Source organism: Gossypium raimondii, chromosome 10 (genome assembly GCF_025698545.1).
Source record: "Gossypium raimondii isolate GPD5lz chromosome 10, ASM2569854v1, whole genome shotgun sequence".
NCBI classification, from domain to species: domain Eukaryota; kingdom Viridiplantae; phylum Streptophyta; class Magnoliopsida; order Malvales; family Malvaceae; genus Gossypium; species Gossypium raimondii.
In genome coordinates this window covers 53,306,123-53,318,083 of record NC_068574.1, presented here as the reverse complement: position 1 = coordinate 53,318,083, position 11,961 = coordinate 53,306,123, and the positions used below count along the sequence as shown (strand labels likewise).

At 34.8% G+C, this 11,961-nt stretch overlaps 2 protein-coding genes across 2 annotated transcripts; one reads left to right on the top strand and one right to left on the bottom strand.

Annotated features, from left to right (window-relative positions):
- The first annotated feature begins 628 nt into the window (after positions 1–628).
- Positions 629–2,372, top strand: LOC105776325 (pentatricopeptide repeat-containing protein At2g13420, mitochondrial). Its single transcript, XM_012598916.2, has one exon. The coding sequence runs from the start codon at positions 701–703 to the stop codon at positions 2,276–2,278; it is 1,578 nt and encodes a 525-aa protein (XP_012454370.1). The 5' UTR covers positions 629–700; the 3' UTR covers positions 2,279–2,372.
- A 1,221-nt stretch (positions 2,373–3,593) lies between these two features.
- Positions 3,594–10,915, bottom strand: LOC105776324 (uncharacterized). The gene is made up of 15 exons (XM_012598914.2): positions 10,408–10,915; positions 9,652–9,749; positions 9,217–9,379; positions 9,009–9,119; positions 7,626–8,675; positions 7,386–7,538; positions 7,200–7,299; positions 6,998–7,092; positions 6,612–6,803; positions 6,459–6,515; positions 6,311–6,382; positions 6,045–6,143; positions 4,574–4,705; positions 4,283–4,456; positions 3,594–4,037 (listed from the first exon to the last, which is right to left on the bottom strand). The coding sequence occupies exons 1-15, from the start codon at positions 10,810–10,812 to the stop codon at positions 3,876–3,878; spliced, it is 3,063 nt and encodes a 1,020-aa protein (XP_012454368.1). The 5' UTR covers positions 10,813–10,915; the 3' UTR covers positions 3,594–3,875.
- Between the last annotated feature and the right edge of the window lie 1,046 nt (positions 10,916–11,961).

The following is an 11,961-nucleotide window of genomic DNA, read 5'->3' as shown; positions in this document are numbered from 1 at the left end:
AAAGCGCTGTGGGCTATACTATATCTGCTACCGCTTCATCCTTACCCACGTGGCGTGCTTCACATGCTGCCACATAGGAAAGCTAACCAGCCCGTTTTGGCCAAATTTATAAAAGATCCTTGTGTTATCCATTTTTCACGGATTTGGCACCTTTACTATATTTTTTCTTTCTAAACAGTATATTTTTACCCCTCAGCTTAACTTTTTCCATTGATTTCATTAAAAATAATTTTATATAATTTATTTGAGGTTTTTTACTCTTGGATAGATATTGTACTTTTTTTTAAATGATGAAATTCATAGTTGAATTGATTAAGCGATCTGTTTTCGGTTTGACTGATACATCTAGTTTAAATTAAATAAATTATTTAAAATGCATAAAATTAAAATTATTATAAAATTAATAAAATTTAATTATTTAATTAGTTCAATCAATTTTTTATCTGATTTAATTAATTCAATTAATTTTTAATTCGATTCAACAAATGTTTTACTCGACAAATCCGATTCGATAACAAAAAAAATGCTAAGGTAATATATATGAATCACGTCGCATTAAATTATTTAATGAAATTAAAATATATATTGATCTAAGAATTGAAAATACCAGGGACCTTGTAAAGAAATTGACCCTTTTTTTCTCTCGCAAGGCAAGCAGCAAAAACCAGAGATGGTGTTTTCTTGAGGCTGAGGATCAAAAATGGCTTTTAGATTATCAACAAAATGCAGTCTCACCTCCTCCGTTAGCTACCGTTTCTTTCCTTCCACTTCCCTCCGTTTCCTCTCATCTCCTTCCCTCAACCTTCCCAAACTAGAACCCTCAAATGAAGCCGACACCCTTTCCCAAATCCTCCTCGCCCACCACAACCCTTTCCACTTCATGGAATCTTCCCTCCAAATCCATGGCGTCTCCCTTACCCCCTTCCTTCTCCACCAGACTCTCCTCCGCCTCCAACACTCTTCCAAAATTGCCCTCTCCTTTTTCCACTTTTCCAAATCCCTCCCTCCTTCTCCCTCTCCTCTCCTCTCCACATCCTCCTACAACCTCATCATCGACATTCTCGGCAAGGTCCGCCAATTCGACGTCGTTTGGCAGCTCATCCTCGAAATGGACCAATCCGACGTTTCTCCCGATCCCTCCACTTTCATGATTTTAATCCGTCGCTTAATCGCCGCTGGCTTTACCCGTCAAGCCATTCGCGCTTACGATGATATTGGGTGTTTCGTTACTGCTGGCACCGACACCGACAGTCAAAACGAATCGTTTTGCTTCTGTTTCCTTCTCGATACACTCTGTAAATACGGCTACGTGAAGGTGGCGGTTGACGATTTTAACAAAAGGAAATCTGGGTTTCGTGTTGATTCGAAAATGTACACGATTTTAATAAGCGGGTGGTGCAAGATAGGCAGAATCGATAAGGCAGAGAGGTTTTTAAAGGAGATGATAGAAAGAGGAATGGAACCCAATGTTGTCACTTACAACGTGATGTTAAACGGGATTTGTAGAAGAGCCAGTTTGCATCCAGATGAAAGGTTTGATAGAACAATAAGGAATGCCGAGAAACTGTTCGATGAAATGCGCCAACGAGGGATCGAACCTGACGTGACCAGCTTTTCAATCGTGTTACATGTATACAGCAGAGCACATAAGCCTGAGTTAACGCTTGATAAGTTAAAGTATATGAAGGAGAAAGGTATTTGCCCTAGTGTGGTTACTTATACTTCAGTTATCAAGTGTCTTTGCTCCTGTGGGAGACTCGAAGAGGCGGAGAAGGTGCTTGGTGAGATGGTGAGTAATGGGATTAGCCCTACGGCTGCAACTTATAATTGTTTCTTTAAGGAGTATAGAGGGAGAAAGGATGTCAATGGTGCTTTGAATTTGTATAGGAAGATGAAGGAAGACAAATTATGTGATTTGAGTTTGCATACATATAATATCTTACTAGGGATGTTCATGAAGCTGGATCGAATCGACGTCGTTAAGGAAATATGGAATGATGTTAAAGGAAGTACACCAGGGCCTGATTTAGATTCTTATACATTGTTGGTTAATGGGTTTTGTGAGAAGGAAAAATGGATAGATGCATGCCAACTGTTCGTGGAAATGATTGAGAAGGGTTTACTTCCTCAAAAAGTAACATTTGAGACATTGTATAAGGGTTTAATACAGTCTAATATGTTGAGGACTTGGAGAAGGATAAAGAAGAAACTTGATGAAGAATCAATAACTTTTGGTTCTGAATTTCAGGATTATCATTTTAAGCCATACAGGAGGTAAACTTCACCCTTTGCTTTGCCCAGTTATATTATAAGCTTCACAAATGTCACTAATTTCATACTAAGAAGATTGAATCATTAGTTTTTGACATTCACCTCATCTGTGTTCGACTGTTCATGTGGTGCTATTAAAACACCTTTCCTGTCTTTTTTTATTTTATTTTTCTAATATATATAATTATCTAAAAAGTTAAAATAATATATAAAATTAAAAAGATATTTAAATTTCAAATAATTGCAAAAAAAAACTTGAAATTTAAATACCTTTTAGAATTTTATAATTATATGTTTTAGAATTTTATAAAACATTTATTTTAAAACCTTTTAAATTTTTTTACAATTTTACAATTTTTGTAATGATATTCAATTATCATTTTTTTGTAAATGTTATTTTTATAATTTTTATAATTTATGTTTTTTTCTAGATTATATATATTTTCTGAACTTTTATATATATATTTTCATTTTATATATTTTTAACGTGTATGCATTTAATGGAAGTAAAAGAATTACTTGAAGATGCCACGTGGCATTTTATAATTGGCTATAAGGCTTTTTTAACGTCTGCCAAGAATGAACTAAAGAATGTAGCAAAAGCGTACAAAATGAAAAAATGAGTACACTTTAGGGATAAAATCCATGAATTAAGCTTTTATAAAATTTCACTTTTTTTTTACCGAAGTCAAACCATATGCAAATTAACTTGGATTGACACATCTATCTAGAGTTAAATTCTTGGATTAAAAACAAATTAACTTTTCATTTTAATGGATTTGTTTGTTTGAAATACATTCATGATTGAATCTAAAGTTAGAATTTGAATGAAATCCAATTAATTTGAGTTGAATCAAATCTGAACTTAATTTTTATAGAATGATATTTTGGGTTAATTTAGAGTGCTAGATTTAAATCATTCTGGTTTAACCATTCATTGTAAAGCTGTTATGGCATTATATTTGGACAACACAAGTGTGAAGCACGGATAAAGACCAACATAAGTCAACGGCATGCAATGGATTATCTTGAGATGATATTTGATAATAGGTTTCTCAAATTGGAATGTACATATTTTCCTATACGAAAAATCCTTATACTCATATCACATGAACATTGCACACAAAAATATTCACTTACTATTCCTCTTTGCTTTCTTTCTTTTAATACAAATATATATATATATATATATATATATATATATATATATATATATATTCCTAACAAGACATCACATTCATGATGACGTTAACAATTATCATGAACATGTAAAATTAAGTAAAATCAGGACCTAATATCAACATGTTGCCAACTGCCTAAAATCAACAAAACATCATCAACCTGAAATATAACGGAAACATGGTACTTTTTATACCAGGATTTCAATTACAAACTGAACAATCAGACTGCAAAGGCAGACGGTTGATCAACTCCAAATTTAGGTGCAAAGACTTTAGCCCCCGATTTCTTTAAACTCACCTTGTATATAACAAACTCAAAGATCATATGTATGAGCAGCTTTAGAGACTTATCATTCAAATTGCCTTGATCGTACCTGGTTTGGAGATCAGGCACCGTAAGTAACAGAATCAACTGTATTGTGTTCAACTTGCAAAGGCCTTCCCAGGTCTTGCAGCGGCAGTTTCAGAGCTAGGGGCAGTCATCAAATTTCCACCATCAGACATGTAGAAATTGTTGTAATTAATTCTAGTAACCAGATCAGCCAAATGAGGAAAGTGCCCCACATTGAGCTTGAAAGACAGGACCTGCATTTTGAAGACAAAGCCTTTGGATTAGAGAATCCAATTTAGGATATTATATTTTGCAGCTCCCTAAGCTAAAATTTCTTCATGCTTTCTGATAAAAAAAACATAGTATTCACAAGTAAGGATGCATGTTGGTCTCTATGAATGCATATTTAGCATTCTCGGCAAACATGAATGAGATGCAAACTATAGAAACCCTGAATCCAAATAAAAGGCTAAAGCAACTGGGAAGGGTTAGAGGGTACTCTAAGAAGGAAAGCAATGCAATCGTCAAACTGCTTCTCAACCCGGCCTACTTCCATTTCACATCTGGCCTTAATTGCAGAAACTGCTCCAGCACTGCTTAAAGTCTGTTGTAGGGAGTAAAAGTCCAGAGCTAGTGCAAGAATGCTGTTGATTCGGCTTGCAATCAAAGCCCACTGAAAATCAATGAGATCATTAAGCAATAATCAAATGTAACACCTCAAACCTTTTCAACCTACAAAGAGTATTCATGATTTTTAAAAGATTACAAATATAAAAATATATGATCCTACCAGCTTATCTGGAGCCACAAAGCATTGCCGATGAATTGATAATAAGTAGGCCTCATGTACTTCTATAACCTCATCTAGAGACCCAGCTGCTGCCATTCCTTCACAAAGTTCACGCCATGCACTATGATACACCTGATTACCAAAAGCTAGTCAGAGACCCAGCTGCTGCCAGTATTTTTCTTACTTGTTTTACCCTATGGTTCCACCACACTAAGTTTCTCTCTCCTGAGGCAAAACTTACTATTAACAGTTGTTACAACTTCTGCATCATGATACATTGGAAATTGACCTGCTAACAATATTTGTCTAGAAAAAAAATGTGACCCTTGAACAGTTGTTATTTAATTCAAACAAATCTATATATGGAAATCAGCTGCTACGACATGAAAAGCCTTCATGATCAACCGACCGAGGTGGTATCAAATATTGTCATCGATATATGAAACTTAATTTGAAACCCAAAAGATAGATACACGCATTTAGGTTCTCAATTATCTATCCATGTTGTAACAGTATAATTCCTAAGAATGGAACACAATAGAAATGCAACAAAACTAGCAATTTCGTTGTGTTAAAATAAAAGAGTTGGATCTCCAGTGTGAGAGAGGTCTGCTAAACATTGAGTTAACTCATTTCATCCATCACAGAGAGGAGCCACATACAAATTATAGAAACCACATCCTGCTGTAAAAGCACCAAACAATTGCGGCATATGGATAAGTGAAGAGGATTCTACAAACAGATATGATGCAACAGTAAGATATAGGTTTTATTTTTTCTTACAAGGTTTTCTTGATGTTGTGAAATGTTAGACATATTCCAGTTATTTCTGGGAGCCATACATTCAATGATTTATCAAGTCTGCAGCTCATAATTTTATAAATTTATACTTAATTCGAAACTCCATCCAAGAATGGATGGTCATATTTCATTTGAGGAAATTTTGAGAAGTGATATTGAGGATATTTATATCTGAAGAGTGACGAAAGCATGATACTTGTGGTATAGTGATTCCATTATACAAAGAACAAAGGTTAAAGCTAACTCCATTTAGCCTTTGAAATGAAATTATCTACCCTTTTAAGCTTATAGCTTGTTTCTAAACTTCTACATCAGCTAATTTACTAATACCTGAATCCTTTGGAAGCTATGGCTCAGACTTAGCTATCTTGATCTCTTATTTATGGGCATTCAAGTTATGCCTTGAACCATTTGTGAATAACATGGTTTAACTGTATGTTTCTTTTTATATTCGACCAGATGGTTGCTACTTGTCCTTTCTTTTCATTTTTCATTTGTGTAATTACAGGAAATCTACCATAACATTTCTTGGACAATCAATCAGCGCAAAAAATTAGAGAGAACCAGAAAAAGGAAAAAACTTTAAGGTAAAAAAAAAAAAAAAAAACAGTAGACAAAAGTTATAAAATAAACGATATCTTACTCTACCAATTTCAAAAAGAGAACTTACTCTGTCCATCACATATTGGTGAAAAGCATCAACAAAGTGAAGGAGTTTTTGCACCACTAACCAATGGTGCTTGCGGCTGTTTCTTACAGTGCCTTTATCCTGGAAATAGATTTATCAAACACTGACTCATGAATCAAAGAAATAGTGACAACTGCATGATTGGTTCTCACAAGCACATGTCTATGTGTTCTTTGTGAAAATGCACTAACATGGAGAAAACAATGAATATTTGATAGAAGAACACTCTCAAAAAAATTTAAAATAACCTTCCACATCCATCTCCGAGCTTTATCAAGTGCAAACTTTGCCCGCTTGACCTTCAGCAAGAATGCCATGACCTACATTACATAAAATATTTGAGGAACAAGCATATTTCTAGATAAAAACGCCTTACAACCAAAATGAGATTAGTACCTGATTATACTTCTTAATTGCCTCTGAATTAGCTATCAGTTCAAGAGGCCAAGAGCCCTGCCACATCCAGTGCATGTATATAAAGGACATTACACACTTGTTAAGGAGAATGGATTAAAATTGGGGAAGAAACTATTGGTCTCGGGAATGGACCTTGTAAGTGAATTTCAGAGAATCAAGGCCATCAATTCCATAGCTTTGTGAACGAATTTTACGAGGAGTTGAACCAACAGTAGCTGTATTACTTAGCTCATCACTATCAAAACCATGAGTCTTGGAAATGGACACCACCAAAGCCTCCGGTGCACTCAATAGCGAACCATCAGCTGAGTTTCTAATAGATTCCTGTGGTTTATAAGGATGTATAACATTATCCCAATAGAAGTAATATAGAAATTGAACTGCAAAGCAGATAATTGTACATTGCATGACCGAGGGTGGCAATTGGCAACTTTGCAATGTGCACAAAAGCAACAAATTAGGCATCCAAAAAGATATGAAGGATTCTAAAAAACTAAATTGTTACGCCAAGTATTCACCTGTAATATTGTGTTCAACTCAAAATCATCATCCCAGGTTTCTCCTCTATCTAACTTATTAAATATCACTGTTAAAAAGTGTTGCATCAAATCACCTGAAAGGAAGGTATGAAGGAAATGTCAGAGAAATAGTATACCACATGCAGCACAAACAAGTATAAGGCGACCAATATACATAAGAAGTCAACAAACCATATAGTACCTGAACCTAACAAGTATATGGCACGCAGCACTGCGAGCTCATCCATTAATCTCCAATCATTCATTAACTTTGACAGAATAAGGCAGCCAATATAATCCATCTATGACATATCCAAACATTTTAGATTTATGAAAATGTTCACACTAAAAAAAATGAGAATAAAAAAGGCATATTTCAACAATTTACCTGCTTCTTGATGTACACAGTGAGACATTCCTGCATAATAACTGTAGGAAGTGGGCTAATTCTTGGTTGAACAGTTTGAATCCAGCTAAGTACACTTGACGAAAGGGTGCTATTCTTCTGGAAAGGCAAGAGCTTTGACATGCTGATATTATCCTGTTTCCAGATTCAGTTACATTTGAAAAATGCTTGTATGGGGTTTGCATTACATATTGAGTTTAAAAAACATCAGTCTAGCAATACCTGTAGAGAAGGAAGAAGAGTAGGAAAGGGTAACAAAACTTCCAATAACTTAGTGTCATGCTGGGCACGAAGATGTTCAGATTCACTAAACTGGAAACCAAACATATAGTTGGTTCCATGAGGTCCAGAAACATTCTCACTTTTTTCTCCAAAAACAGCTTTTCTTAAGCATTCATCATTTAAAGGGGGTAAGCAAAACTTTTGTGATAAGTTCAGTGCCTCCCATGAATTCCTGTTCTTGTCGAGCAATGTTTGACAAACAGTAATGACTGGATTTTCAGGACAAAAAGATCTTTGGGACAAATATTTATTTTCAATTCCGACAATCACATTTTCTGCTTTTATATCAGGGAAACAACAAGAATCCTCATCTGCAGGCTCTATATCTAAAACCTCTTTCTTTAACAATGAGTTAACTAAGAACTTATACCAGATTTTCTCTGAGTATGTTGAAGGTGGCAAGGCTCCATCAGTACCAGATTCCATAATCTGTTCTTTCATACATGCAGACAAGGAAGAAATAGTCTCTGCTTTGTATTGGTCACCTTCGAAGAAATATCGAGAGATACGATCACCATGGCCTAAAAGGCCTGCTAAAGACACACAAAAGATTTCAGCTAAAGTTACCCCTGCCATGCCCTGCCAATGGTTCATCTTATTTATATCACAATCATTATAATTCCCAGAACCATCATCTACTTTATCACTATTTTTGCAAGAAGGCACTGTTGATGCCATAGGAACATGACGGATCAGCTGCAATGATTTCCCAGCAGAAACAATGGACTTTGCTATGTCCTTAATAAATAAAGGACACACTATAAGGTCTCTACTGTTTTGTTCTTTTCCTTTCACAGAACCAGATGTAGAAACAAACTCCTTTTCAGTAGTTTCCTTTTTGTCACTCATCCCATGTACATAATCATGGCTATAATTTGGGGCAGAGGGGTCAACTTTTAGATTGTAATTTTGCATTATCCTTGGTAAACAACTCTTTTCCCAGAACTCAGGCTCATCAACTGAGATTGCTTTATTAGCATACAAGAACATCTGCCACAAGAGACAAAAGACAATAACTGGGAATTCAGTGAGGAACTTGCAAAAATGCATTTGAACCTGAAAATAGAAACGCATCATGGAAAACCACCTAATCTCCCTTGTGTAAAGATATTGCAACTTCGTATTATTATGTCAACAGTACATACATCAGAGACATGAAGCATACTAAAGTCCAGCTAACATTTAATGTAAAATGGAACTCTAATTGCAAACTATCATAATCATTCACAAAAAGAATGAGTTCATGTGCCAAAAAGAATTTCTGAGAGATATTAAATTGAAGAAATTGTTTCAGGCTTTAGAATAAATTTGAATCAAAATTACCTCCTCGAAAGGATCATCCAGTGTCCCTTCAAAAAGCCAAGAATCAAGACCCTCAATGTATGGTAGTAAGCTTCCGACAAATATATGAATCAACATCTTATATTCATCCCCCTGAAATTAGCATGAGCTCTAAGTTTGTATTTGTCAGATGTTCATACAAATGAGGAGAATCAAGGACAGTAATCAACAATGAGAAAATAGATACAACCTCACCACCTTGTACGAGGCAGGCTTCATCAAGCTTTATATAGAGATAGTCAAGGATATAAGTAGCAATGTCAGCAGCTGAAATATTTGAAGTGGGCTCAAAGTATGCTTGGGGAATGGCTCCATGAACTATTTGCAAAAGATATTCAGCACCTGAACAAAGGCTAATATCATCGAAAAAGAATCAGAAATTTTCAATATAATAAGACAAATAATGCAATGACTGGACAAAAAGAATGAAAATAATCTTGGAGATGGAGTTTAAATTTATCTGTAAACATGTCTATCTCTAACACTCAAAATTATTCTAAACCACAGGTGCTCTTCAATACAAATACCATAATGGCAACAACTCAAAAAAATGAGAATAATGAAAAACAAAACTAAATGCCTAGAGTTTGTTAAGGTGAAAGTTTGTAAGACAAAACATACCAACCTTGATAAAGAACTTGTTAATCCCAGCAAGGTCAGCGTAGATCCCGCATTTGAACTACTGATCTTCGTTTCTTCGTTCAAAGCAATATCACGCAACCTCTGCTCTAGACATAATAATTTGACTAAGCTTTCAAAGAATTCATGCCAACACAAGACAATTTAACCTTTCCATATGATGGTAAAAACATCTTAACTAAATACGCTTCTAGATACAAAATCAAATAATGTAGCAGTAACTTTTTAGAAGAAGATAAATCAACGGTTATGGTTATTTCTCTATATATGGAAATTATGTTAATCACGGGGTATTACATATTATACTCACAAGTCCATCTTAATCAATTATGTGTGTGTGTGTGTGTTTTCTTACTAAGATTCTATCATTACCGAACAGAACCTCAAACAAAAACATTTGGATATATACATCATAATTTTTTTTAAAAGTTTGGATTAATAATTGAATGTTACATAAAAAATCCTAATGTTATGGCTATTACTTCTATATCAAAAATATATATATGTTAATAATGGGTATTACATATTATACTCACTAGTCCATCTTAATCAACTATAATGTATGTATTCTATCTAAACAGAAACTCCAACAAAAACATTTGGATATATACAGACAAATTATACATTTAAAAAAAAAAGTATTGGGTCAACAATCGAATGTTACATTTGCTTAGAAAACCGAATTGAAATCAATTTTCATCAATAAAACAAGAATAAAAGAAAAAGAAGTGCAAATTATGACCTTGAGCCAAGAAGAAACTGAGGAAGCAAAAGCTCTCAAAGTGGGAGGAGGAGATCTAAGCTGCGATTCCACTTTAGAAACCGCAATTTGCACAAGTTCAAGAGACGTAGCGGCGTACATGAATTGGTTGAGGATTACGGCCAAGCTTGACTGAGACAAATGGGGGACGTAAATCCCATTTCTGACGCAAAATCGCCGCCCCTTTTCGTCCCAAGAAAACAAGGAACCCGAGAAGCCTTGCAACATTCGAACAACGCCTCGAACCAACTCCATTTCGGTAGTCCTGGAAGACGAAATCGGGAACGAAAATCGGGCGTCATTGTTTGAGAAAACGCCGTAGATTTTGTTGATTAAACTTTGAGAAGCTTCTGGGTTTGAATTGATTGAATTACTCGTAGTTTTCATTATAAACCTGCAGTATCGGAAAGTTAAAGAAATACTAAGGATTTGAACCCAAAAACAAGGACATATTCTGTTGGAATCAAAGAGTGTCGTAGGCAGTCTTCAAAGTTTTTTTTTTTTTTAAATAGAGAGACCCTTGTTATTATTTATTTATTTATTTATTTTCTATTTTATTTATTTATTTATTTTAGTTTTAATTATATGATAGTGAATTTTTGAGAGTAAATTACATCAACACTTACTCTTCATACCGCTTATAAAAATTCACTCTGATTTTAATTCAGTTATTTAACTTTTGAAAAATAACAAATCAGCAACTAATGTTATCGAAAAGTGATAAACCAGTCACTTATTAATATTTTTTGTCATAGGCTTAACAGAACTGCTGACGTAGGCAATTAACTAGCTAATCTGGTCAGTTAACTTGTTACGTTGAACGAGGCAAAGTTGAGTGGTTGTTTCTTTTTCGTCCTTCCTTTTCCGAATTTTAATAAGTGACCCAATATTTTACTTTTTGTGTAAATGGCTTAATATGTTTATACTTCTTCTATATTCCAACAATCTTTGTTTCCAAATATGGTGATCTGCTTCACTTTATCATCAATCTCTTTTGTTTTCTCTACCTTCCAATATCTCCCCATTTAAATTCCGGCATGCCAAAACCCAAACCACAACTTTCAATCTTTGCCCTCGTGACCGCCATTGTTGTGTCACCAAACAACTACTTCCAATCTTGTGTCTCTAAAACCATAAACAAATATTAGAATCCAACTATTTGTGGAAATGCCACAATGAGCTACCCTTTTCGATTACCAACCCAAACTCCCAAATGCAACGACCATCAATTTGAACGGAACTGCGACAGCAACAACTGCACCATTTTATCCCTAAACCATGGTAGATTCTACGTCCAAAGCATCTAGTACGAATACTCTACGATTCGAGCTATCGACATGGCTAGTTAACAGTAAAAGAAGAAGAAAAAGAAATGGAGATGGCATGAGATAAGATGAGATGGTGCATTTGGCTGAATACAATGAAGAAAAGCTTTCGACTGTTCTTGTCACCGGAACTATTCTTTGTGAAGCTTGTCCCACCGCCTTCGTCCCGATCCACAACCTTATGCTGCTGCTGAACCACTTTAGAATTTTT

Excerpts from the sequence above, each read along its gene's own strand:
- LOC105776325 (XM_012598916.2), top strand. The coding sequence starts at position 701 with ATGGCTTTTAGATTATCAACAAAATGCAGTCTCACCTCCTCCGTTAGC.
- LOC105776324 (XM_012598914.2), bottom strand. The coding sequence starts at position 10,812 with ATGAAAACTACGAGTAATTCAATCAATTCAAACCCAGAAGCTTCTCAA. Across the intron at positions 4,706-6,044 it reads ACCAATATGTGATGGACAGA|GTGTATCATAGTGCATGGCG; the intron begins GTAAGTTCTCTT and ends TTTGGTAATCAG. Across the intron at positions 4,038-4,282 it reads GCATTGCTTTCCTTCTTAGA|GTCCTGTCTTTCAAGCTCAA; the intron begins GTACCCTCTAAC and ends TTCAAAATGCAG.